At 42.4% G+C, this 26,559-nt stretch overlaps 3 protein-coding genes across 5 annotated transcripts; 1 reads left to right on the top strand and 2 right to left on the bottom strand.

The window, feature by feature from the left end:
- Positions 1 to 90: 90 nt before the first annotated feature.
- Positions 91 to 4,488, bottom strand: LOC109910301 (protein mono-ADP-ribosyltransferase PARP12). 2 transcript variants are annotated; one of them, XM_020509454.1, is made up of 7 exons: positions 4,400 to 4,488; positions 2,981 to 3,116; positions 2,090 to 2,358; positions 1,852 to 1,936; positions 1,604 to 1,734; positions 1,238 to 1,386; positions 91 to 1,037 (listed from the first exon to the last, which is right to left on the bottom strand). In XM_020509454.1, the coding sequence occupies exons 1-7, from the start codon at positions 4,405 to 4,407 to the stop codon at positions 397 to 399; spliced, it is 1,419 nt and encodes a 472-aa protein (XP_020365043.1). In that variant the 5' UTR covers positions 4,408 to 4,488; the 3' UTR covers positions 91 to 396. The 2 variants fall into 2 exon arrangements, with proteins under 2 accessions (XP_020365043.1, XP_020365042.1); XM_020509453.2 differs by lacking the exon at positions 4,400 to 4,488 and adding an exon at positions 3,376 to 3,967.
- On the bottom strand, positions 4,097 to 26,012 carry LOC109864534 (mucin-2-like). Of its 2 annotated transcripts, XM_031798373.1 has the most exons (13): positions 25,923 to 26,012; positions 25,598 to 25,692; positions 22,349 to 22,484; positions 14,955 to 15,258; positions 10,750 to 10,800; positions 10,341 to 10,467; positions 9,863 to 10,028; positions 9,636 to 9,756; positions 7,731 to 7,827; positions 7,528 to 7,615; positions 7,290 to 7,420; positions 6,525 to 6,676; positions 4,097 to 6,416 (listed from the first exon to the last, which is right to left on the bottom strand). In XM_031798373.1, exons 4-13 carry the CDS (start codon positions 15,229 to 15,231, stop codon positions 4,423 to 4,425), a joined length of 3,204 nt encoding a protein of 1,067 aa, XP_031654233.1. In that variant the 5' UTR covers positions 15,232 to 15,258; positions 22,349 to 22,484; positions 25,598 to 25,692; positions 25,923 to 26,012; the 3' UTR covers positions 4,097 to 4,422. The 2 variants fall into 2 exon arrangements, with proteins under 2 accessions (XP_031654233.1, XP_020307962.2); XM_020452373.2 differs by lacking the exons at positions 25,598 to 25,692; positions 25,923 to 26,012 and adding an exon at positions 22,951 to 23,380.
- LOC109864532 (uncharacterized) lies at positions 23,744 to 26,559 on the top strand. The gene is made up of 6 exons (XM_031798379.1): positions 23,744 to 24,377; positions 24,820 to 25,023; positions 25,227 to 25,331; positions 25,641 to 25,764; positions 25,908 to 26,301; positions 26,426 to 26,559. The coding sequence occupies exons 2-6, from the start codon at positions 24,886 to 24,888 to the stop codon at positions 26,535 to 26,537; spliced, it is 873 nt and encodes a 290-aa protein (XP_031654239.1). The 5' UTR covers positions 23,744 to 24,377; positions 24,820 to 24,885; the 3' UTR covers positions 26,538 to 26,559.

The raw sequence follows: 26,559 nt of genomic DNA, 5'->3' as shown, positions 1-26,559 counted from the left end.
GTGGAGTAATGCAGAATAAGTAGGGTGCAGTTTAGCAACATCACCCCTAGGGGGGAAGAAAACACATTTAAAAATGAGAAAAACAATAAATGTTGTATGCAGTTGTGCATTCAGAAACTACCATGACTGCATTTACACAGACAGCCCAATTCGGATTATTTTGTCAACACATGATATATGCCATTTATCAGACTCTTATCCAAAGTGATTTACAGACATGCGTGCATTCACTTTACGTATGGGTGGTCCAGAGAATAAAAACCACTACCCTGGCATTACATGCGCCATGCTCTACCAACACCTAAAAAGGACACATAATTTCATAAATACAATTTATTTATACATAAAAAGGTAATTTCCTCCTAAATTTCAAAAGAAAAAATTGACTACCAAGACTTATAGATTATCTAGTGATGCCATAGATTTACTTTTTGCTTTCATTTTAGTAAACTGTGATCTTCTTGTCCTTGATGGAGGTGCGTGTGGTATGGAGGTCATAGAGCCGACCCAGGGTGGTGGAGGAGAGACATAAGTCATCAGACCTGACTGAAACAATGGATGTGTCACGGAGTTCAGGGAGCCAAACTGTGCAGAAGCATGTGTCAAGGTAGGTCTGGGGGTTCTCTGTCCTGTTGGGCAAGGAGATCTGAACCTTGCATTGTTGGGCAGCACAGGGGTGGCTGGTGAGCTTAGCATGACTGGAATAGATGTCCAGTGCATGTTGTGGTGGCTCTGGTTTTGAACAAAGTTAGGTGGTGGAACATAGGTCCCAGGCCTGGACCCTTCCCTGTACTGAATAAGGTACTCTGGGTAAACCTGATGCTTCCCGACCACCACAAATACAGCGGGGTTGTAGATATCATCCACACAGCTGTCATAGGAGATGGTGTGACTTCCATCTTTTGAAGGGGGGCAGAGGTAGCTGGAGTGTCCTTGCGTGTAATTTCCCACCAGCACACGACAAACAAACATGGACCTGACTCCTGACTGGCTGGTGTAGCTGTGGGAGAACTTGGCATCCTTAGAGAAGTAGCTTCCTGGAAAGAGATGGGTTAGAATTAGAACAATCACAGTGAGTGTGACATTAAAAAGACATTTGTTTTGTCAACTTTTCCACGGTATTTCCACAATGTGACGTGAAAGAGAATAGCAAAAAAAATGCAATTTCCACGTAACATAATATATCATTATATAAACTTAAAAATCTATTAGATATCACATGAAATACAGAGCTCACCTTGCCCATAGGGCGTTCCTCGTGTTCCACCCATCCTCCAGGCAATGTTCTGCCGGCATATAGCGTCCACGTGTTTAGAGTCTGTTCCATGGAAGAGCTGCTTCTCATTCCCTTTCCCTGCATTTGCCTTTCTCATCACATCTCCTTGCCTTGGGAGAGGAACAACATATTCATTTGTCAGTATCGTCATTGGCAGGCTACCTCATAGCATTTGCAAGTGTTTGCTGCTAGAATCTAAGTACCAGTTACCATTAACATGTTAAATCTGTTCGCATATGTTATGACTGCTTTGATTAACCCAAACAATCTGAACATATTTCTTGGGTAGATTACATTTCTTTTGGCATGAGGATTTGTGATTCTTACCACGAAAAGACCTCCCACAGGATCCGATTCTGCACCCTCTCAATAGTCTTCACACTGAAGCCAGTCATAGTTTGGTGGAAAAGATCCAGAATATTCTTGTGCTCAGCTGAGGAACTCTGCAGAGCAACCCTCTAGAGGGAATGCATTTGAAAAGAACATCCTTTTACCAATGTAATAGCTACCAATCTAATAATGCACTGCCTTCTGACCAGATGCAAGATCTTACGAGTTAAAAAGTGATTATGAACCTTGAATCCAGTTTCAGGTACTGAAGATTTATCCCAGTGACTGGGTAAAGCTTTGGATTTCAGCAGGCAGTCAGAGTCTTTTTTGCTGACGATGATTAGAGAAAGTTAGACAGCATTATAATAAAATACAATCAGTATAATCTTATCTACCTGGCAGCTCTCTCTCCTAATTTATATCCAATAGCAAATTGATTCCGAGGAACGAGGTTAGTGTAGTCTACTCTACAAGGTCTCTTACCAAAGTGTGTTACTAGCATCATTAGTATGCCCGATTGCCTGGATGTTGCGGTAGGTGGACAACATGGATGCCACCAGTTCATTAGGTACTCCCCTCTGCTGCAGGGTGTTGAGTGGGTGGGGCTCGTAGAAGTCGTGAGACCTGTCACAGTCCACCTCTGCAGCACAGGTTCCTGTAATGTAGCGCTCACAGACGTGCAGTCTTCTGCAGCTCCCTTTGTCAGGACAGTAACCGTACTCTCCACTACCTTTGTTGTATGTGAAGCAAACCTGGAGACAAACACAGACCACTCCTGATGAGGGCTTGATAAGGACATTGGATAAGTGCAAACTCTGTTTAAGTGCATCAGTCCCAATTCAAGTACATCAGTTTTACAGATATCCCAATTCAAAGAAATAATTTTTAAAGATATCTGCACGCTCAGTTTAGTACACATACTTGGATGATAGCCTCAAGTCTGTGAATTCATCAGTCGTCCTTTTGGACGTGGGGAAATAAACATTGAATATACAATGCCTATAAGACAGGTGTGTGCCTTTCCAAATCATGTCCAATCAATTGAATTTACCACAGGTGGACTCCAATCAAGTTGTAGAAACATCTCAAGGATGATCAATGGAAACAGGATGCACGTGAGCTTAATTTGGAGTCTCATAGCAAAGGGTCTGAATACGTATATAAAAAAGGTATTTCTGCTTTTTCTTTTTAATACATTTGTAAAAATGTCTAAAAAACTGTTTTTTCTTTGTCATTATGGGGTATTGTGTGTAGATTATTGAGGATTTAAAAAAAAATATATATATATATATTTTAGAATAAGGCTGTGACGCAACAAAATGTGGAAAAAGTCAAGGGGTCTGAATCCTTCCCGAATGCCTATGACGCACATACTGGGGGTAAAAGGGCGTTGTCATTCTGCAGCAGTAATGTACACAGCTCCTTCCTGTCCAGTTCCTCCAGGTAATGCTCTCTCAGGACTCTGATGTTGTGCTCTGACGTCAGCTCATGGCAGAGACTGCATCCTTGTCTGGAATTCGCAAGAACGAGAGGCGATTTCTTATGAAGCTCTTTAAAACATATATTAGGTTTTCTTTAAATGTCAAATCTACAAACTTACCACGAACCTGTAGCAATTGACATGTATACTATAGTGCATTACCTGTCACATTCTGTAAGACCACATGGAATTTAGAACATTTCAGAAATAATAGTAGAATGAATAGAAGTAATATGACGGGTAAATGGCTTCCGGAGTAAAAACAAACAGTAAAGTAAAGAAAGTTTACCTCTGATTGGATGGACATGTTCCATACAGATAGAACTTACACAGGTGTAAATTGCTGCAGCCACTACATCCATTAGCTCTGCATAACCTCATCTTCGTCTTGGCAACTATCAGTTTGTTTCCCTTAGAGACAGCCCTGGTAAACATCTCCTGATTCCCTAAAACACTTTCCAGGTCATCTTCCATCGTGCTAATGTTGGCACGCAATTCTCCCAGCTCAAAGGACCCATTATGGGCACAGAGGACCTTGTAGATCAGAGCTGTTGTATCCATGTCGGTCACCGTAGGACACCTGACTGTTGGCCCTCACAAAACTGTACATATACTGTCAAATCTGAAGTAGAACGTTGCTCTCCGTTAACTACAAAACAGGTGACCAGCATGCGACAAAAACATTTCTGACTAAATGAAACTTACAGTATATGTAACCCCTCCCCTATTATGAAGGTAGCCAAGTATAACAAACAGGCAATGGAACACACTAATGACGGTACACAGCCTTTTAAATACGGCACATTGAACTCTGCCCGAGTGGTATGTGGAACCTTCATTTACATCACAATAGGCCTGCTAGACACACAGTAGCAGCAGTAGTGATTCATTGATTCAGTTTAATCTAAAATAAAGAGGATTTTTGTTCCCCAAAAAATTAAGTTTCTGACATGAGGGTGTTTCCAAATCTCTTAGAAAAGAGTAGGCTTGTCCAAAAAACATCGGCAATCAATGATTTTCTGAGTTTATTCAGTTTAAAACACAGACATCAAACTGGTTTCATTTACAAAATGTATGGACTGTGTCAGCAAATCTGTGTAAAGGAAACATGCTCACCAAATTCATATGTGCAAAATGACAAATGTCTGGTTTGTTGTTAACAGCTTTACTGTTATTTAGCCCTTACAGGTAAAGATACACAGCTATACTACATTTTTGATACGCAAATAAAGTGATCATTCATCATTTTAATACATTTTCTGTCAAATTTTCTTTTCTTTTTTAAATGTTTGCCATCAAAACATTATACTTACTGCTCCATCCTGACAAAGGCAAATTATTGCAGAAGGCATCTGTTTTTTTCTTTGGTGTCCCTCCTTTGAGCTGTTGGAACACTGTACAGTGACTCAGGAGGAGATCTAGTGGTGCTTGTTGTGGTAGATAGTGGACGATAGAAGGCACCCGTCGAGGGAGAGAACACCCGAGATAGGTTGCTTGCTGAGGGGGAGAGTGTGCTTGGAGAATTGCTTGACGTGGAGGGGGAAGTGTGTGAGAGAGTTTGTGTGTAAGTTGGGGAGCATGATGAGTGAGAAAGTGTGTGATAAGGTGTGCTCAATGAGGATGAAGGGGATAGTGAGTGAGAGGTACTGCTGGCAGGGAGTGTGTGAGTAGTGGTTGTTGAGCGGGTGTGAGCCAGAGATAGGGGGCCAGTTAAAGGGGAAAGTGCAGGAGAAAGGGTGCTGGCTGAGGGAGTGAGTGTAGGAGAAGGGGTGGGGGGTTGGAGAGCCAGTCTACGAGAGGCTGTGCTGGCTGGGGTCGTGAGTGTAGGAGAGGGGGTACTGGCTGGGGTAGTGAATGTATAAGAGGGGGTGCTGGTTGGGGTCGTGAGTGTAGGAAAGGGGGTACTGGCTGGAGTAGTGAATGTATAAGAGGGGGTGCTGGCTGGGGTAGTGAATGTATAAGAGGGGGTGCTGGCTGGGGTAGTGAATGTATAAGAGGGGGTGCTGGTTGGGGTCGTGAGTGTAGGAGAGGGGGTACTGGCTGGAGTAGTGAATGTATAAGAGGGGGTGCTGGCTGGGGTAGTGAATGTATAAGAGGGGGTGCTGGCTGGGGTAGTGAATGTATAAGAGGGGGTGCTGGCTGGGGTAGTGAATGTATAAGAGGGGGTGCTGGCTGGGGTAGTGAGTGTAGGAGAGGGGATACTGGCTGGGGAAGGGAGTTTATAAGAGGGGGTGCTGGCTGGGGTAGTGAGCGTATAAGAGCGGGTACTGGCTGGGGTAGTGAGCGTATAAGAGGGGGTACTGGCTGGGGTAGTGAGCGTATAAGAGGGGGTACTGGCTGGGGTAGTGAGTGTAGGAGAGGGTGTACTGGCTGGGGTAGTGAGAGTGTGAGAGGGGGAACTGGCTGGGGTAGTGAGTGTACGAGAGGGTGTACTGGCTGGGGTAGTGAGAGTGTGAGAGGGGGAACTGGCTGGGGTAGTGAGCGTACGAGAGGGTGTACTGGCTGGGGTAGTGAGCGTACGAGAGGGGGTATTGGCTGGGTTAGTGAGCGTACGAGAGGGGGTATTGGCTGGGGTAGTGAGTGTAGGAGAGGGGATACTGGCTGGGGAAGGGAGTTTATAAGAGGGGGTGCTGGCTGGGGTAGTGAGCGTATAAGAGGGGGTACTGGCTGGGGTAGTGAGTGTGTGAGAGGGGATACTGGCTGGGGTAGTGAGCGTACGAAAGGGGGTACTGGCTGGGGTAGTGAGTGTGTGAGTGAGGTTTGCAACTGAGGGAGTGAAATCTGGGCCTAGGGTGGTATCCACCAATTGAGAACTTAGGGCTGGCTTTAAGAGGACTGGAGATGTTAATGGGGTTTGGTCAGGTTTTGGGAGAAACCGCGAGGCGGGAAGAGAACAGGTTGGATTAGAGGAAGTTGTGGCTGCAGTTTTAGATGGACTCAAAGTGGATGGAACTCTCTTCGATGTGGTAGCAGCAGCTGTGGCTTGAATCCGGTTGGATTTTGGGGTTAAGGAAGTGGATTGGATAGAGACAGTCTTGAGTGGAGCTGGAGCTGAAGAGGTCCAGTGCATGACGCCATCATCATATTTGATGAGGAACTCGGGGTACACCTGGTGCTTTTCAAAAACCACATATATGGATGGGTTCAGGACATTGTCCACACAGCTGTCATAGAGAGTGGGGCTTCCCTCAACTTTTGGAGGGGGACGACGGAGCGCCGAATTACCCCGTGTGTAGTCACCAACAAGCACCTGACAAGCAAACATGGACCTCACTCCTGAGTGGCTGGTGAAGCTGTGTGAGTACTTGGCATCCCTGGCAAAGTAACTCCCTAAAACAAACAGACGATCATCAGTAAAACAAAATTACTGACTATGATGAGATCATGACTGCTTCTAAAATCTGACTACATTTCTGACAGTTGGTTAACATGAGGTACCTTCACCATACACAGTTCCATTGGTTCCACACAGCCTCCAGTCGAAGTTATCTCTGCAAATGGCGTCTACGTGTTTTGGGTCCGTTCCGTGGAAGAGATGTAGCTCCTTGCTGTTTTTACCCCCGTTGTTTTTCTTCATCAAATCTCTTTTCCTGAGAAAGAGGAAATGACCATTAGCTGCTGTTAAGAATACTATTTATGGATGGTTATTCCCTATTGGAATTTGGCCTCCAGGTACCATATGTAAAGCCAGAGGTCACCGTAAAGCAGCTCTCAGTAACTGGTATCTGGGCCCCTAAGACATAAAATGGTCTATGGTTGTCTTTAAGCGATTAAGACGTTTCAAATGTATAGTCTATTCAACCCCAAGGTCTCCGCCTTGATTTAATGCTTTGGCAGTGAAAAAAGATAGGCAAGAGTATTTAGGTCAGCCCTCCCCTGGGAGGGGAGGGGGTGAGATTTGTTGAAGACCTCTTACATGAACATGTCTATGTCTCTCTTGTCTAATAAACCTTTAAATATAGGAGATGTTCACCTCATATTTTGTGTCTAGCATTTCTACACACCCTGGTTTTCAATTCCTGCTTCCCCATAATCTTGTTCAAGCCAGGGTTTACATAGTATTTTGGAAGTAACATGCTAGGATTGTGTGTGAGAGTTTACATAGTGTTTTGGAAGTAACATGCTAGGATTGTGTGTGAGAGTTTACATAGTGTTTTGGAAGTAACATGCTAGGATTGTGTGTGAGAGTTGATGTAAACATACCACTGGAAGACTTCCCAGAGGTCCCTGTTTTGGACCCTCTCGATGCTGGTGATTTGGAAGCCCCTCATGGTGTTGTTGAAAAGTCTCTGTACCTTCTGATAGTCCCTGTCAAAACTCAGAAGAGTGACTGTCTGCAGGAGGGGGAAAACAAAATGGTTGTCACAGCTGAAACCAAATGAAAGGAAATGTTAGACTTCCCTGCAAGTCAAAGCAGTAGAATCCCATGTAAACAAGTGACCTTGTATCCAATGTCAGGTATCGCAGACTTGTCCCAAGATCCAGGAACAGCTCTGAAATTCTGAGAGGGGTTGCGTGCTCCATTTCTCCTGAAATGACATATGAAAAATAATCTATTAGGTCAATATGGAAATGGTGTAATAAAAAAAAAATGGATTCATAACATATACTCATATACTCAGTCCATTCCCATTCATATATTACCTGCTTCTTGCAGCTTGTGCGTCCACAGTTGAAACAAATACTGGACGTCGTCTGACCATCCTTATAGTACCAAATCTTTCGTTAAATTGAGTCATGTCTGTAATTACAATAATAACTATTTGAACCAGCATCCTTACAGTTACCGTTCGACATCTCTAACATCTAGGCGACCTGCTGCCGATTTTAGTATTGTAATTTGAGGGGTGTACACTACCGGTCAAAAGTTTTAGAACACCAATTCATTCAAGGGTTTTTCTTTTTACATTGTAGAATAATAGTGAAGACATCAAAACTATGAAATAACACATATGGAATCATGTAGTAACCACAAAAGTGTTAAACAAATCAAAATATATGTTATATTTGAGATTCCATCCTTTGCCTTTGATGACAGCTTTGCACACACTTGGCATTCCCTCAACCAGCTTCATGAGGTATTACCTGGAATGCATTACAATTAACATGTGTGCCTTCTTAAAAGTTAATTTGTGGAATTTCTTTCCTTCTTAATGCGTTCGAGCTAATCAGTTGTGTTGTGACGAGGTATGAGTGGTATACAGAAGATGGCCCTATTTGGTAAAAGACCAAGTCCATATTATGGCAAGAGCAACTCAAATTAGCTAAGAGAAACGACAGTACATCATTACTTTAAGACATGAAGGTCAGTCAATCCAGAAAATGTCAAGAACATTGAAAGTTTATTCAAGTGCAGCCGCAAAAACTATCAAGCGTTATGATGAAATTGGCTCTCATGGGGACCGCCACAGAAATAGATGACCCAGAGTTACCTCTGTTGCAGAGCATAAGTTCTTTAGAGTTACTAGCCTCAGAAATTGCAGCCCAAATAAATGCTTCACAGAGTTCAAGTAACAGACACATCTCAGCATCAACTGTTCAGAGGAGACTGTGTGAATCAGGCCTTCGTGGTCGAATTGCCTCAAAGAAATCCCTACTAAAGGACACCAATAATAATAAGAGACTTGCTTGGGCCAAGAAACAAGAGCGATGGACATTAGACTAGTGGAAATCTGTTCTTTGGTCTGGAGTCCAAATTGGAGATGTTTGGTTCCAACCGCCGTGTCTTTGTTGAGACGCGGTCTGGGTGAATGGATGATCTCCGCATGTGTATTTCCCACTGTAAAGCATGGAGGAGGAGGTGTTATGGTGTGGGGGGGCTTTGCTGGTGACACTGTCTGTGATTTATTTAGAATTCAAGGCACAGTTAACCAACATGGCTAACACAGCATTCTGCAGCGATACGCCATCCCATCTAGTTTGGGCTTAGTGGGACTATCATTTGTTTTTCAACAGGACAGTGACCCAAAACACACCTCCAGGATGTGTAAGGGCTATTTTATCAGGATGGAGAGTGATGGAGTGCTGCATCAGATGACCTGGCGTCCACAATCCCCTGACCTCAACCAAATTGAGATGGTTTGGAATGAGTCGGACCTCAGAGTGAAGGAAAAGCAGCCAACAAGTGCTCAGCATATGTGGGAACCGCTTCAAGACTGTTGGATAAGCATTCCAGGTGAAGCTGGTTGAGCGAATGCCAAGAGTGTGCAAAGCTGTCATCAAGGCAAAGGGTGGCTATTTGAATCACAAAATAAAATATATTTTGATTTGTTTAAAATTATTTTGGTTAGTACATGATTCCATATATGTTATTTCATAGTTTTAATGTCATCACTACTATTCTACAATGTAGAAAATAGTAAAAATAAAGAAAAACCTTGACTGAGTAGGTGTTCTAAAACTTTTGACCGGTAGTATATAAGAGTAGCCTTTTAGACTCTAACTGTAACTTGTGTTAAGCGCTTATAACTCAAATATATTATTATTATTACTATTATTACAGAAGGATGCACATGAGAGCTGTTTTGCAAGAGTGTTGATGTGTGTTACCTCTGAAACTCAGCTCATAAGACTGCTGGCCTGCAGTGAACTTCACCACAGCACTTTGATCCTCCTGGAACCTTTTCTCAAGGTCTTCACTGGTGATGGACGATAATCTGTGCATCTCTTTCTGTGATTTATAGGAAAAAACTCAAATTCAAGGGGAATAACGTTTTACTATCTCTATTATTGTCCTCGTAACACATCAGCCTGTTTGAGTGTTTTACACCACTTACGATGGATGCGTACTGGATCCATTTGCCGTACTCGTCCTCCCAGAACCACACCCACTCTGTGGTGAGTACGTATGTGGGCTTGGTCACAGAGGAAACTGTGGAGAGACGACGAACATCCCATAACCCGCGGCTCATGGAGTCGAAACGCACACGCTCAGCTCCCTCACTGTGAAGGCATAACAAATGTAAATGGTTCAAAAATGGTTAATGGTTCAAAAAAAACTTTTGCTAGTTAAAGGTAGACTCAGGGAAATGATGTTGCCACAAGCAGCACCGCAGATATTGAGATGAGCGAGATGCAGGAGAGTCACACACAGTAATATATCTGCACATGTGCACGGGTTTGCTTCACGCTGTTACAATGTTGGTAGCCACGGGACCAAAACAGCGGGGAAGTTGAGGCTTGCACTCCAACGCTCTTAGTTGTTGCGGAAATTGCTGAGTCTATCCTTAAGTATGACATAACAACATACTGTACCTGTGTATCTTAGAAGGGTCACAGAAGTCTCTCTCGATTGCTTCGTTTTCTGGCAGAGCTGACCAAGTCTGTCCACCGTTCACTTCCCACTTGTAGGGCATTTTGAAGTGGACTCTCGAGCATTTCTCTGAAAGTCATACGTTTGCAGTGAGATGTGATATGTTTCTGAGTATCATTGTTGCACCTGGGTAACAGCCAGATTTGTCCCTGAATTATGGTTTCACAGGGTTTGTATTGTGTATCTACTGACAACCTTGAAAGTTATAGATAAACTCATATCCGGCCGGCTGCCATAGCTTCTTCCTGAGTAAAAATGGGGCAAAGCCCTTGCAGCTGCCAAAGCAAACATAGGAACGCTATCCTCTAGTCACTCTGCCTCCACACACAATATCTCCCTCGTTAAATGTACCTCCTTGTTTGCAGTCCTCCTTGACAAAGAACATGCAGATCTCATTCCTCACTGTAAATAAACAAATCAACAAACAAACATTTAGTTACATGAAATCAAAGTTGGCAACAGGGTTGAGGTCAATTCCAGTTCACTCATGAAGTAAACCAAATTCCAATTCCACATTTTCCTCACTAGCTAGGTTTCCATCCAAACTATCTGCGCATTTTCCCACCAGAGACGTGTTTCCATCAGATTGACTTGTTGTGGATAAAAGGCTGTGCATGATGACATCGTGAACAGAAACATTACTTTTGCAGTTAAATTCCCATGTACTGAATACGTGTTTTTGCATTATACAGCGAATGTGCCCACTCAGGTATTGGCACGTGCGCTCTAGCCACCATCTCGCAGATACAGTTGTGGGTACAGTCTACATGATGAGATTATTATGGACAAAAGAGCAAGATCATTTTTATTTGTCAAATGGCAGCCAAGCATTGATGATCATGTCACCAGAATAAAACCCTCAATGTTTATTGGAAAGGAGCATCAAGCGTATCACCTTGCACTTTCACCACCCTGAGAAGTTGATCATAACTTGTTTCGTCTATGGCCTAATAAACTGAATGCTTTCCTGAGCCGTAGTGGGAGGACCACACAACATGTCATCCTGTGACTCCAAGTTTACTTCAATATTTGGGAATAAAACCATTTCCGCCTTTTCTCGCTTAATAACTTACGTTGTCCAGCGTATTTTTATGTCAACATTTGGAAAGGTTACCAATAATTTTTTTCCCCCAGGCCTGTCATGACATTTTTCATCCAACATGTACAGTTTGAAGTCGGAAGTTTACGTGCACCTTAGCCAAATACATTTAAACTCAGTTTTTCACAATTCCTGACATTTAATTTAAAAAGATACCTGGTCTTAGGTCAGTTAGGATCACCACTTTATTTTAAGAATGTGAAATGTCAGAATAATAGTAGAGAGAATGATTTATTTCAGCTTTTATTTCTTTCATCACATTCCCAGTGGGTCAGAAGTTTACATACACTCAATTAGTATTTGGTAGCATTGCCTTTAAATTGTTTAATTTGGGTCAAACGTTTCGGGTAGCCTTCCACAAGCTTCCCACAATAAGTTGGCTGAATTTTGACCCATTCCTCCTGGCAGAGCTGGTGTAACTGAGTCAGGTTTGTAGGCCTCCTTGCTCACACACGCCTTTTCAGTTCTGCCCACAAATTGTCTATAGGATTGAGGTCAGGCCTTTGTGATGGCCACTCCAATACCTTGAATTTGTTGTCCTTAAGCCATTTTCCCACAACTTTGGAAGTATGCTTGGGGTTGTTGTCCATTTGGAAGACCCATTTGCGACAAAGCTTTAACTTCCTGACAGATGTCTTGATATATTGCTTCAATATACCCACATAATTTTCATACCTCATGATGCCATCTATTTTGTGAAGTGCACCAGTCCTTCCTGCAGCAAAGGACCCCACAACATGATGCTGCCACCTCCGTGCTTCACGGTTGGGAAGGTGTTCTACGGCTTGCAAGCCTCCCCCATTTTTCAAAAAAGTACGATCTTTGTCCCCATGTGCACACCGTAGTCTGGCTTTTTTATGGCGGTTTTGGAGCAGTGGTTTCTTCCTAGCTGAGCGGCCTTTCAGGTTATGTCGATATAGGACTTGTTTTACTGTGGATATAGATACTTTTGTACCTGATTCCTCCAGCATCTTCACAAGGTCCTTTGCTGTTGTTTTGGGATTGATTTGCACTTTTCACACCAAAGTACGTTCATCTCTAGGAGACAGAACGCGTCTCCTTCCTGAGCGGTATGATGGCTGCGTAGTCCAATGGTGTTTATACTTGCGTACTATTGTTTGTACAGATGAACGTCGTACCTTCAGGCATTTGGAAATTGCTCCCAAGGATGAACCAGACTTGTGGAGGTCTACAATTTTTTTTCTGAGGTCTGGCTGATATCTTTTGATTTTCCCATGATGTCAAGTAAATAGGCATTGAGTTTGAAGGTAGGCCTTGAAATACATCCACAGGTACACCTCCAATTGACTCAAATGATGTCAATTAGCCTATTAGAAGCTTCTAAAGGCATGACATCATTTTCTGGAATTTTCTAAACTGTTTAAAGGCTCAGTCAACTTAGTGTATGTAAACTTCTGACCCACTGGAATTGTGATACAGTTAATTATAAGTGAAATAATCTGTCTGTAAACAATTGTTGGAAAAATGTATTGTGTCGTGCACAAAGTAGATGTCCTAACTGACTTGTCAAAACTATAGTTTGTTAACAAGAAATTTGTGGAGTGGCTGAAAAACGAGTTTTAATGACTCTAACCTAAGTCTATGTAAACTTCTGAATTCAACTGTACTTTACTCGCATAAAAAGGTTTCATGGAAACCTAGTTATTGAAAAGCATTTCAGAGAATTGTACTTATTTCATTGACTGGTCTGGAATTTAAATAGAATTGACCACCAAGCAAGTCCATAGAGAAATACTTCCAAGTAAGGGTTTGCAGACAACTACAGTGGGGCAAAAAAGTATTTAGTCAGCCACCAATTGTGCAAGTTCTCCCACTTAAAAAGATGAGAGAGGCCTGTAATTTTCATCATAGGTACACTTCAACTATGACAGACAAAATGAGAAAAAAATCTCCAGAAAATCACATTGTAGGATTTTTTAATGAATTTATTTGCAAATTATGGTGGAAAATAAGTATTTGGTCAATAACAAAAGTTTATCTCAATACTTTGTTATATACCCTTTGTTGGCCATGACAGAGGTCAAATGTTTTCTGTAAGTCTTAACAAGGTTTTCACACACTGTTATTGGTATTTTGGCGCATTCCTCCATGCAGATCTCCTTTAGAGCAGTGATGTTTTGGGGCTGTTGCTGGGCAACACGGACTTTCAACTCCCTCCAAAGATTTTCTATGGGGTTGAGATCTGGCGACTGGCTAGGCCACTCCAGGACCTTGAAATGCTTCTTACGAAGCCACTCCCTCGTTGCCCGGGCGGTGTGTTTGGGATCATTGTCATGCTGAAAGACCCAGCCACGTTTCCTCTTCAATGCCCTTGCTGATGGAAGGAGGTTTTCACTCAAAATCTCACGATACATGGCCCCATTCATTCTTTCCTTTACACTGATCAGTCGTCCTGGTCCCTTTGCAGAAAAACAGCCCCAAAGCATGATGTTTCCACCCCCATGCTTCACAGTAGGTATGGTGTTCTTTGGATGCAACTCAGTATTCTTTGTCCTCCGAACATGACGAGTTGAGTTTTTACCAAAAAGTTATATTTTGGTTTCATCTGACCATATGACATTCTCCCAATCTTCTTCTGGATCATCCAAATGCTCTCTAGCAAACTTCAGACAGGCCTGGACATGTACTGGCTTAAGCAGGGGGACACATCTGGCACTGCAGGATTTGAGTCCCTGGCGGCGTAGTGTGTTACTAATGGTAGGCTTTGTTACTTTTGTCCCAGCTCTCTGCAGGTCATTCACTAAGTCCCCCCGTGTGGTTCTGGAATTTTTGCTCACCGTTCTTGTGATCATTTTGACCCCACGGGGTGAGATCTTGCATGGAACCCCAGATCGAGGGAGATTATCAGTGGTCTTGTATGTCTTCCATTTCCTAATAATTGCTCCCACAGTTGATTTCTTCAAACCAAGCTGCTTACCTATTGCAGATTCAGTCTTCCCAGCCTGGTGCAGGTCTACAATTTTGTTTCTGGTGTCCTTTGACAGCTCTTTGGTCTTGGCCATAGTGGAGATTGGAGTGTGACTGTTTGAGGTTGTGGACAGGTGTCTTTTATACTGATAACAAGTTCAAACAGGTGCCATTAATACAGGTAACGAGTGGAGGACAGAGGAACCTCTTAAAGAAGAAGTTACAGGTCTGTGAGAGCCAGAAATCTTGCTTGTTTGTAGGTGACCAAATACTTATTTTCCACCATAATTAGCAAATAAATTCATTAAAAATCCTACAATGTGATTTTCTGGATTTTTTTTCTCATTTTGTCGGTCATAGTTGAAGTGTACCTATGATGAAAATTACAGGCCTCCCTCATCTTTTTAAGTGGGAGAACTTGCACAAAAGGTGGCTGACTAAATACTTTTTGCCCCACTGTATAGTGACTGTTCTGAAACATTATTCCTTACTGAACACAACCCTGATGTTTGTTCCTGCAGCCGTCTACCTGTGTTTCTCTGAGGACAGCTCTGGGGCCTGTTGATAGAAGCAGCACTGCCGGCACCTTCACTTTTCATGGCCTGAATGTTTCGGTAGGTGGACAACATGGACACCATTAGATCGTTTGGCACTCCCCTCTGCTGCAGGGTCCTCAGTGGGTGGGGCTCAAAGAAGTCATGACACCTGTTGCAGTCGGCTCCCGAGGAACAGGTTCCTCTGATGTACCTGTCACACACGTGAAGTCTCCTGCACCCCTCCTGATCCGGGCAGTTGCCATATGGCATAGTGCCTTTGTTATAAGAGTTGCACACCTGAAAGAGTGAGTGACAAGGCTTTTAAAATACTTGTTTATGCAAGAAAGCATGAGATGAACACACAGAGCTATTGGGTAAATCCATTTAAATTCAATCACTTTTTGACAGAACCCCTATTAATTTGACAGAACATTCCATACATATTTACCCATTGTAGAAGTGCTACAGTTTTAACACCTTAATGCCAAAACATTCAAGAGACTAAAAATAAATAAAAAATGTTTTAAGTGAGAATAGAACAGCCTAATTCATACTCTTAGAACAGGTGCTTCCACAATAATGTGGTTTGTACCGCATACAAGGTAAAGCATTGGATTCTTCACCCACCACAGTAAGACATTATACCATTACGCTACCTTTTCATGCTTTAAAAAATCTAATTAAAGCAAGCTCTGCTTTTATACTTACAAGACCATCAGGCTTGATTGAACTGTTTTGTCTTGCAGCAATGTGGTGCATCCCTGTATTTTCTTAAACCTTTATTTTAGCAATACATGTCATTGAAAAAAATAACATCCTTTTTTGGTCAGTATGTGCCCAACAGGTGGTGGTCTGCATTCTTCATTTCTGTAACTTTTGGCTTAATACGTAATATAGGGTCCTGTTTTATCAATTGCTGTGCTGATCAATGGACAGTTCATTACCGATGTCAAAATAAGATGTAGCTTAAAGTTGTTTGTACTTGTATTTATTTTTCCAGTAAAGATGGTTATGCAACGATAATACACTGTACAGTCCATTATCCCCCTGAAGAGGATGAATTCGGCTGTTTCAGAAGGTTTGAATCCTAAGCAACCTGCCTACACAGTTTGAAGTACAATGCCAACATAGCTACTGTAGTAGGTCAAAGCTGTGTGCTGGAAAACCTTGGTAGAGCATGGGTGGAATAAGCATAGTGGTGCTCATGTGAATTTCATTTCTTTTTCGGCTTCAGACCAATACCTATTCTCACTTAAAACGTCGTTTTTTTGTTTTTAATTTCACCAGAAAGTGATTATTCAACATTATCATACAGCTTAACACATGCTCTCCTTGTGAACCCTCACAATGCTGTGCATTTTATTTATTGATAAGATCCCAGCTCATAATCCTACTGATCATTGCTCAAAGCAAATTGGTGAGAGCAAGGAAACAAAGACTGAAGCAAATATTTACTATGCGATTACACAATGTGGCTAGATGACTACAGGAGAGCAAAAAATTGATGACCTGTTCTTAATGGAAGGGTTCTGAATGATTCTCTCTCACCAAGGCGAGGTGTGACTGTGAATGTATCATAGTCATCCACATCGGTGGAAGCGACGTGGGACACACAAAGGAGACAGCCCTGTTGCGTCAGATGTGAGCTGATTTGGAGGTAGTCATCTGGATATCTGACAACGGTGACCTACTCTGACATCCCACAGTGGAGGAGTTGGATGTTTCAGTGGGATGGGGAACATCAACAAGCGCATAGAGATGGCACAGCGCTCTGTCAACCAGCTGGTGTTTGCATTTCTCTGTGACAGGCGCATGCCCACAATCTGCCACTCTGCCATAAAGTACTGTATTCCTGGGCAGTAGAAAAGGATTCATGAATACATGCTCGCGCCTGTGCAGCAGCAAAATAAATTCACAGTGGACAAACAGGCTTATTCTGTTCAGGGTATGATGCCATATTGTAACTGTACAAACAGTGATCATAAACGTTGATACTGTATATGATATGAGTTTTATGATAAGAAAATGTGAAGTGCACATTTGGACAGGTCATACAAGCAAGCCAAACACATCAAAGCAGCATTTATTATAATCCTCACCGTCTCATATTTCAAGATATTGTACATTGAGTCCTCTTACTTAACAGCATTTCTCTCACTCAGTCAACAGAACATTTACAAAAGTTGCCCAATTAGCGGGAAGGATGGGGCAACTTCGTGTCGCGCGCGGGGCTCAAGTTGAGAACGTCTGTCAGTCAAAACCCATACTGCGCTGTGAAGCACAGAGCCTGAGGTCTGACGACATGTACAGCATCTTACTGTACAGCCACAGCGTTCCAATTTATGCTTGCCCAAATCTGCCATTTTCAACCTGTATACAGGTACGAGTGTAAAGGGTTAACATTTTTTACAACAATTATTTAAAAAAAATAAAACACATATTTGCATATGCAGTAGCTTAGACCCTATTTTAGATAAAGTATCTGTTGAGACACAACATGCTTTAGAATACAGAGTGGGTGTCATGTTTTGACTGATAAATGTACTAAAATGGGAATACAATTTAAATGTCTACTTTCTTACCAGAAAGACTATTGGAGGTGTACATATCAGATAACGTTGACTTGAAATGGAAAATCTGTGGTTTTAAATTATACTGTCAATCCTCCACAGGAAACCTATTGAAATTATAAGAAATAGACAATAGAATAGACAACATGACCATTTTAAGTTCACATTCAACGGTGTGTGGACCTGTGGTCATCTTTTGTCATGCCCTGACCATAGAGAGCCCTCGGTTCTCTATGGTGTTTAGGTCAGAGTGAGACTGGGGGGGTTATTTAGTTTTTAGATTTCTAGATTGGTGGTTTGTGTGGTTCCCAATTAGAGGCAGCTGGTAATCGTTGCCTCTAATTGGGGATCATATTTAGGAAAGATTTTTCCCCACCTGCATTTGTGGGATATTGTTTGTGTTAGGGCACTTCAACTTCACGTTATTTGTAAGTTTTGGTTCTAGTTTCACTTTGTATTAAAAAGATGAGGAACTCAATGTACGCTGCGCCTTGGTCCACTCATTTTGAAGAACGTGACAGAATGCCACCTGTGCCGGCTCCATGCACCAGGTCTCCAGTGCGCCTACCCAGTCACACTCCATGGCAGGAGCCTTCCTCTGCGCCGGTGCCCAGTCTGGGCACGGCGTCCAGTCCAGCTCCAAGGCCGGAGCCTTCCTCTGCACCGATGTCCAGGCACGGTGTCCAGTCCTGCTCCATGGCCGGAGCCGCCTTCTGCACCGGTGCCCAGTCCAGGCACGGCGGCCAACTCAGCTCCATGGCTGGAGCCTTCCTCGGTGCCGGTGCCCAGTCCGGGCACGGCGTTCTACCCGGCTCCATGGCCGGACCCGTGGTCTGGGCGGGGGCAAAGACCGGCGCCGCCACTGACACTAGTCACCCCCCCTACCCTCCCCATTTGGTTTCAGGTTCTACGGCCGGAGTCCGCACCTTTGGGGGGGGGGGGGGGGGGGGTGTACTGTCACGCCCTGACTATAGAGAGCCCTCGGTTCTCTATGGTGTTTAGGGCAGAGCGTGGGGAGGGGGGGGGGGGTTATCTAGTTTTTAGATTTCTAGGTTGGGGGTTTGTGTGGTTCCCAATTAGAGGCAGCTGGTAATCGTTGCCACTAATTGGGGATCATATTTAGGTAGGCTTTTTCCCCACCTGCATTTGTGGGATATTGTTTGTTAGTGTGTTTGGGAACATCAACTTCACGTTCTTTGTAAGTTTTGTTTCTAGTTTCACTTTGTATTAAAAAGATGTGGAACTCAATGCACGCTGCGCCTTGGTCGCTCATTTTGAAGAACGTGACATCTTTGTGGTAGAAATTAAAAGTAAATTTTTTTATTTACATTTCAATGGTGTACTAGCTAATTGTTCTGAAGTAGCAATGTGAAGTAGCAATGTGCGGGTTGAATTATAACTTGCAGTCCCCGTGGTTATATCAGTGGGGAGGGCAGGTAAAAGGTCATTAAATATTGTCTGGCTGAATGGTGGGTGTGTGGCGGGTGGGTTGAATAAAGAGAACAATACCATTAAAAATCCATACAGTGCATTCAAAGTATTCAGACCGCTTGACTTTTTCCACATTTTGTTACATTACAGCCCCCCCCCCCCCGACACACAATAACCCATAACACCAAAGCAAAAACAGGTTGAGAAATTTTTCCTAATTTATGAAAAAAAAACTGAGCTATCACATTTACATAAGTATTCAGACCCTTTACTTCTTCCATTGAAGAATAATGGAAGCCACCGTTGTTCTTGGAGACCTTCAATGTTTCAGACATTTTTTGGTATCCTTCCCCAGATCTGTGCCTTCACAAAATCCTGTCTCGGAGCTCTATGGACAATTCCTTCGACCTCATGGCTTGGTTTTTGCTCTGACATGCACTCTCAACTATGGGACCTTATATAGTCAGGTGTGTGCCTTTCCAAATAATGTCCAATCAATTGAATTTACCACAGGTGGTCTCCAATGAAGTTGTAGAAACATCTCAGGGATGATCAATGGAAACAGGATGCACCTGAGCACAATTTCGAGTCTCAAAGCAAAGGGTCTGAACACTTAAGTAAATGAGGTATCTGTTTGTTTGTTTGTTTTTTTAAATAGATTTGCAAAAAACAAAAAAATACTGTTTTTGCTTTGTCATTATGGGGTATTGTGTGTGGATTGATGAGGGGGGGGGGAACTATTTGATCCATTTAAAACTTCTTCAGGATCGGTGTCCCGTCCGAGGGACGGTTGAGCTAACGTAGGCTAATGCGATTAGCATGAGGTTGTAAGAAACAAAAAAAAATCCCAGGACAAAGACATATCTGATATGGGCAGAAAGCTTCAATTCTTGTTAATCTAACTGCACTGTCCAATTTACAGTAACTATTAGAGTGAAAGAATACCATGCAATTGTTTGAGGAGAGTGCACAATTCTGAACTTGAAAATATATCAATAAACCAATTAGGCACATTTGGGCAGTCTTGATACAACATTTTGAATAGATATGCAATAGTCCATTGGATCGCTCTAAAACTTTGCACATACAGTGCGGCCATTTAGTGGCCAAAGCCTAATTGCGTCTGGGCTAGAATAATTAATTATGCCCTTTCTCTTGCATTTCAAAGATGATGGTATAAAAAAAAATACAAAACAAACATTTTTCTTCCTTTGTATTATCTTTTACCAGATCTAATGTGTTATATTCTCATACATTCCTTTCACATTTCCACAAACGTCAAAGTGTTTCCATTCAAATGGTATCAACAATATGCATATCCTTGCTTCAGGTCCTGAGCTACAGGCAGTTAGATTTGGGTATGTCATTTTAGGCGAAAATTGAAAAAAGGGGGCGGATCCTTAGAATAAGGCTGTAATGTAACAAAATGTGGAAAGAGGGAATGGGTCTGAATACTTTCTGAATGTACTGTAAATGTATAATTCCTGTGCAATTTATATCTATAAGCTATCCCTATGGTGAAGCACGGTGGTGGCAGCACCATGCTGTGGGGATGTTTTTCAGCGGCAGGGACTGGGAGACTAGTCGGGATCAAGGAAAATATGAATGGAGCAAAGTACAGAGAGATCCTTGATGATAGCCTGCTCATGACCTCAGACTGGAGCAAAGGTTCACCTTCCAACAGGAAAACGACTCTAAGCACACAGCCAAGACAACGCTGGATTGGCTTCAGGATAAGTCTCTGAATGTCCTTGAGTGGCTCAGCAAGAGCCCGGACTTGAACCCAATCGAACATCTCTGGAGAGACCTGAAAATAGCTGTGCAGCGACGCTCCCCATCCAACCTGACAGAGCTTGAGAGGATCTGCAGAGAAGAATGGGAGAAACACCCCAAATACAGGTGGGCCAAGCTTGTAGCGCCATACCCAAGAAGACTCAAGGCTGTAATCACTGCCAAAGGTGCTTCAACAAAGTATTGAGTAAAGGGTCTGAACACTTATGTAAATGTGATATTTCTGTTTTTTTATATTTTTTGATTTGCAACATTTTCTAAAAACCTGTTTTTTCTTTGTCATTATGGGTTATTTAAAAAAAATCTATTTTGGAATAAGGCTGTAACGTAGCAAAATGTGGGAAAAGTTCATATGTTTTGATTCAAATCATAGGCCTATTATATTGAATGTAGGCTACCTGTTCTGCGTGTGTTCACGTGTGTAAAATTGTCTCGGGTGACAGGGTAGGCTACCGGCAGTGCTGTGGGCCTACTGGAGGGTAAACGCAAGTAAACGCCATTTACCCACCTTTTTCAGAAAAATGCATTGAAAGTATAGGGAGCGTTACTTTTTTCACCGTGGCCGGCAATCAGAGTTCACCCACCTATTTTCGTTTACCACTACATCACTGGCTACCGGTAGGCATATTTGAAGTTCATGGTAATTCACATTGTAGCCTAGTCTAGTAAAGTTGACCGTGTGTGTTAGGGTGACCATCCCAGTTTTCCCAGGACAGTTTCAGCCCCATTTCAGGTGTTAACCCCCATTTCAGGCTACAAAAAAAGGTACATTTGTCAGTTAATGTAGGCTAATGAATGGTAATCCCTGAATGTCATTAGGTGCACTTGTTGGTGTTTTGTAACAGATGTCTATTTCCATTCATCAAATGGCACGAGTATACATGAAGTTTGGATGCTGGAATTATTTTGGAGTGGACGAACATGCACAGGTAGCCTACTGTTCGTGTCCAGAAGATCACTTTCTGACCACTTCTTCCATGGGCAAACATATGGAGAGTTTTATTTACATAAAATGGGATTCTGTCAAAGAGTAATTGAATTCAAATGGATTTTAATATGTGCAGACAGCACCTCTTCATCAGTCACACACACACACACATGGCAGGTTATATCCTATTGGGGCCTCTAAGAGAGATTTGGTTGCCCCCTCACACATTTTGCCATGATTTATGCCTTGTTAATGATATCTGAGTGAGAGTAACTAACAAAATCAATGGGGGCCCTCCGGAGGTCAGTGGCCCTGGGCATGTGTACTGCATGCCAAGTTGGTTTTAAGCAATGACTACTACATGTTTAGATAGCTGGAGAAACTAACGTACCAATCTCAAAATGGTTAGCTGACATTACTAATTGAGTGACTGTCAATGACTGACCTAATAAGAGAGAAATTGCTGATACACAAACAAATTTTGAAATTGCACCTTGTGTAGTATTACACTATTCTAACTCTCAACAATAAATTGAGACCCGATAGATTCCCCCACCCCCTTGCTTATGTCGCTTATGCCTGGAGCTGGCCCTGCACGCACACACACACAGACACACACATTCCACTGATCCACATCAGCACTTAGAGGTAAACGGTTGGCTCTTACCGGTGGAAGGAGGGAGTTGTCATTCTGTAATAATAGCTGCCGGAGTTCCTGTCTACTCAGCGTCTCAAGTTTATGCTCTCTCAAAACTATGGAGTTGTGTTCGGAGTGAAGGCCATGGCCAAAGCGGCATGTCCGTCTGGGAATCAAAGTGTTAATAAACAGGTCAATAAACATGCAAGGCACAATTCAGTTTGCTGAATTAATTCAACATCTAAACCCCATTGAATCTTTCAACACTGTTGCAGTTTCAAGTTTTGGCCTGAAATACCTCAAATGTAATAATAGTAATAACCATTTGCAATGAAACATTTAATGTGTAGGCAAGCAGTCTAACATTGGGCGAGTTCGTTTTGCATGGCCTGGTGCCCCGGATGAGTTTAACCAGGCCATGCAAAACAAACTGTCCTACTTTAAGACTTCTCTGGTTTTATCGTTGCGTTTAGACAGGCAGCCCAATTCTGATCTTTTTTCAATAATTGGTCCTCTGTCCAATCACATCAGCTCTAAAAAAGATAAGATTATGGAAACAAGTTCAGAATTGGATTGCCTGTTTAAACGCAGTTTATTTAGCCCATATCGTATAAAACATATTTTATGCTTACCTTCCGATACTATTCTTGCAGTCCCCAAATAGATACAATTTACATAGATGTAAATCATTGCAGCCATCACATTGCTGAGCCTTGCAGCGTCTAACTTTCGTTTTCGCAAAAATGCGTTCATTTCCATTACACACTGCTATAGAACATAAATCGTTTTCAACAAGTTTATCAAGAGCGCAGATCATATCTGCCCCACACCCAATATCTGACAGATCTGCATAGTTCAATGTTCCCTGATGATTGCAAATTACTTTTAATAACAATTGTTGAGCCATCTCACAATGACTTACGCGACTGTTTTTTTCTGGTTTAGGACAGCGAACCACAGGATACCACTACATCAAAGACAGTACAGTATGAAGATAGGCTAAAACTGCCCCTCCAATAGAAATCCCCGATCACACTGGGCGATGTCATGACGACTTTGTCTAGCAAAGCGCATGCGTAGAAGTACGTCGTTGCGTCTCACGACAAACTGCGCATGTGCGGGCTGTCAAATCAAAGGCATTCCTTCCAAATAAAGTCGTTTTGACGAAAATGAAAAGGTGTCAGTTTGTCGATTTCAGGAGGTCGGAGTAAAAACATGTTAAAATACTTAAGACATTGTATGGAATCTAGGTTGTGTCTTTAGATTTCGAGAAAATGAACAACTCAGGAATTTAGTCCAACCTTTCTCTCATTAAATTCTCAAATCCCAAACGCGGCGTGGTCTGTTTCGCAAGCGTTCCTGGAAGTCTGGCAATGTTGATGTGGCTACACTCTTCCTCATCAGTTTTGATGAAAGAAAAACGAAATTTAGTGAAAAAGACCAAAGCAACGACAGTAAATACAGTATCACAGTTTATAAATGGAGGACCCTCCCCCCGCCTCGAATGTCATGGGTGTAATTCACACACACAATTGATTGTTTAAAGGGGATTAGCCATATATGGATAATGAATATATGATACGGAAACATGATATATGGCTGTTTTGGCCTATATCTCCGTAGGCATTAAAATCAACCCGGTAGTTGCGGTGACTCCGTATAGTGGCCTTCATTAGCAAAAACCGGGCAATTATGGTTCTCCGCAATCAATGGGGGAATCAGGCTTCATGTGATCCGGACTAAAGCGGATTAGACCAGAATATTTGTTTTCGGTCATCCAGGTTCAAATTGTGAGAAGCAGTCTCCTAATATTTTTGAATGATTTATGCGCTCAACGATATCTATTTCGTCCTGCAGAATGAGTATGATAATGCTGCACGTTTTTTATTAGAAATACATCCATATTTGTCCAAGATAGCATCAGAGCATTTTGGTTTGAGTTGACACCACTACAACAAGGTAAATAACCCTGTTATTGAGATATATTTGCGACAATGTCGGATATTCTTTGAAAATTGGACACAAGCAATGGAAAGAAGCCGTACAGAAAATTGTAAAGGTGCGTGACTTTTTTGAAACACTGATTTTCTTTCACCACCTGGGCAGTGTTTGGCCTACGTTTTTAAAACACTGCTTGCGATCATTGCTTTAAATACAACGTGTATATAGTGGAACTTTCCGAGTTTTCTAGTGCCGACCTGAATGCAACATTATATAGTTGAGTCTGCTATGCATCAGATGCTATGCATCTGCATGCCATCCTCGTGAGCCTTTATCCTGCAGCTCATATTTAGTTTGGGCTATGTGCAATTGTTTAAAGTCTACAATTAATTTGACGTGTCCCATATGTTCGCCAACACAAAGGCTTACTACTAATGAATATTCTTAAATTTAGTATAAATTCTGTCCTATGATGAAATGTCTTTGGAACAGCAAATACCCAATGTGTTGGTAGATCTTAGTAGTGTTTTAATGTGAGTATAATTATTTATCTCTCGCAGATCCCCTTTCTATCAATTTCTTATTTACGCCTTTTGGCTCCACCCCTGCAACTTCTGTCAGCTGCTATGTGGCAAGTTGTGCAGAAAGGACCTGTCATGCATTATGGGATGCTGGAGGAGTTTGTCACCTCGGTGACAGAGATGGTTCCAGAGCTGCTGAGTTACCGGCAGAGGGCCCAACTCATCCTGGGACTGAGAGCCAGGGTTAGCATCTCTGTTGAGAAGTGTGTGTGCATGTGTGTCTGCACATGGATTTGTTTAGTGACTGAAATTTAGTTTATTTTTGTACATTTAACAACTGTATTAGTTCCCTCCAATCTGTCTAACAGTGGTTGATAGTTGAACCAGTAAACCAGTAGTGCACTGGTGCCAATGATAGCGTTGAAATACTTTTTTTGTGTCCAAAGCTGGTTCTGGAGTTGTGTCGTGGTGATCACCAAGTCAACCCTGAGACCATCCAGCCCCACCTGGACAGAATCAAAGCTTCCATCACTACACCCAGGGACCACTGTGTGGGTGATTTTTCTATGCACATTAACCCACAGATGGCTGTTGGCACCTTAATTGGGAGAACAGGCTCATAGTAATGTCAGCAACGGCATAAACTGAATGGCATCAAACACATGATTTCCATGTGTTTGATGCCATTCCATTCACTCCATTCCAGCCATTATTATGAGCTGTTCTCCCCTCAGCATCCTCCTGTGCAAAAAAATAAATGTAATCAATAGGAAGAAAGAATACAGCATGTATTGTATTGTATTAAACTTGAACCTACCACTGCTAATGCACACCCGTGATGACTAAGGGCACTTTCTCAGGTGGTGTCATGGCTTGATGGGGCCTCCTCAGTTCTGGATGAGTGTTTGCAATCTGCGACTCCGCCAGAGGAGATGAAGGCTTTAATTGAACATCACAGAAATCTTGGACACATTGATGTAAAAGGTAAGGCTGGCTCAGTGGATAATTATGACTGATGTGTCATGATCTTTGCTTTGATTGTTAGAATTATAAATGTATTATTTGACTAGCAAACGGGTGAGAAGTCGCAGTGATTTACTAAGCCTCTCATTCTCTATTTCTCTCAGACACTTGGTCTTTACCTATGGACGACTGCATCCTCTTCTCTCTGTCCTTCCCTCCATTCATGAAACTGGGGACTACTGCTAACAAACATACTCAAATACACTCTGATCGCCTGCAAGAGGCCACACCAATCTCAAGCCATCCAAATAAAGAAGAGATTATTGAGATTCCCATTGACCAGCCAAATCTGGGGACTGGTAAGAGGAGGATATCTGAGAGAACAAGACAGAAGCGAAATGAACAGAGGGACAGAATTGAAACGGATGAAATTGTGAAGGATGGAACGTCATTTTCAGCCAATGAGAGTAGGAGAGGGCAGACTCTGTCCTGGAAGAGGAAAATGAGCAACAGTTCAGAGGTTCCCCAGAAACGGCAAGCAGATTCACCTCTGTTTCAGTAAGAACTGATATTGAAGTAGCTCATTTTGGTGTGTCTCCCAGCATGCCTTTGAAGTCATTGTGTTTTTTTGTGGGGGATTTTAAATCTGCTTTATGTGAATTTCTGTGTTCCTCTTTTACAGGGATTCTCCAGTGAATATCAAATATTCTAGTGAATCTCCTCTCATCTCGATATGGGGAGAATACACAGGTGTGGAATTTGAAATACAGTACATGGTAAAAGAAAATGCATGACAGTTTCACTTACCCTTTTGTG

The sequence above is a fragment of the Oncorhynchus kisutch genome, linkage group LG19, assembly GCF_002021735.2.
Source record: "Oncorhynchus kisutch isolate 150728-3 linkage group LG19, Okis_V2, whole genome shotgun sequence".
NCBI classification, from domain to species: Eukaryota; Metazoa; Chordata; class Actinopteri; order Salmoniformes; family Salmonidae; genus Oncorhynchus; species Oncorhynchus kisutch.
Note: the sequence above shows the minus strand (reverse complement) of the source record. Positions and strands in the feature narration are given on the sequence as shown.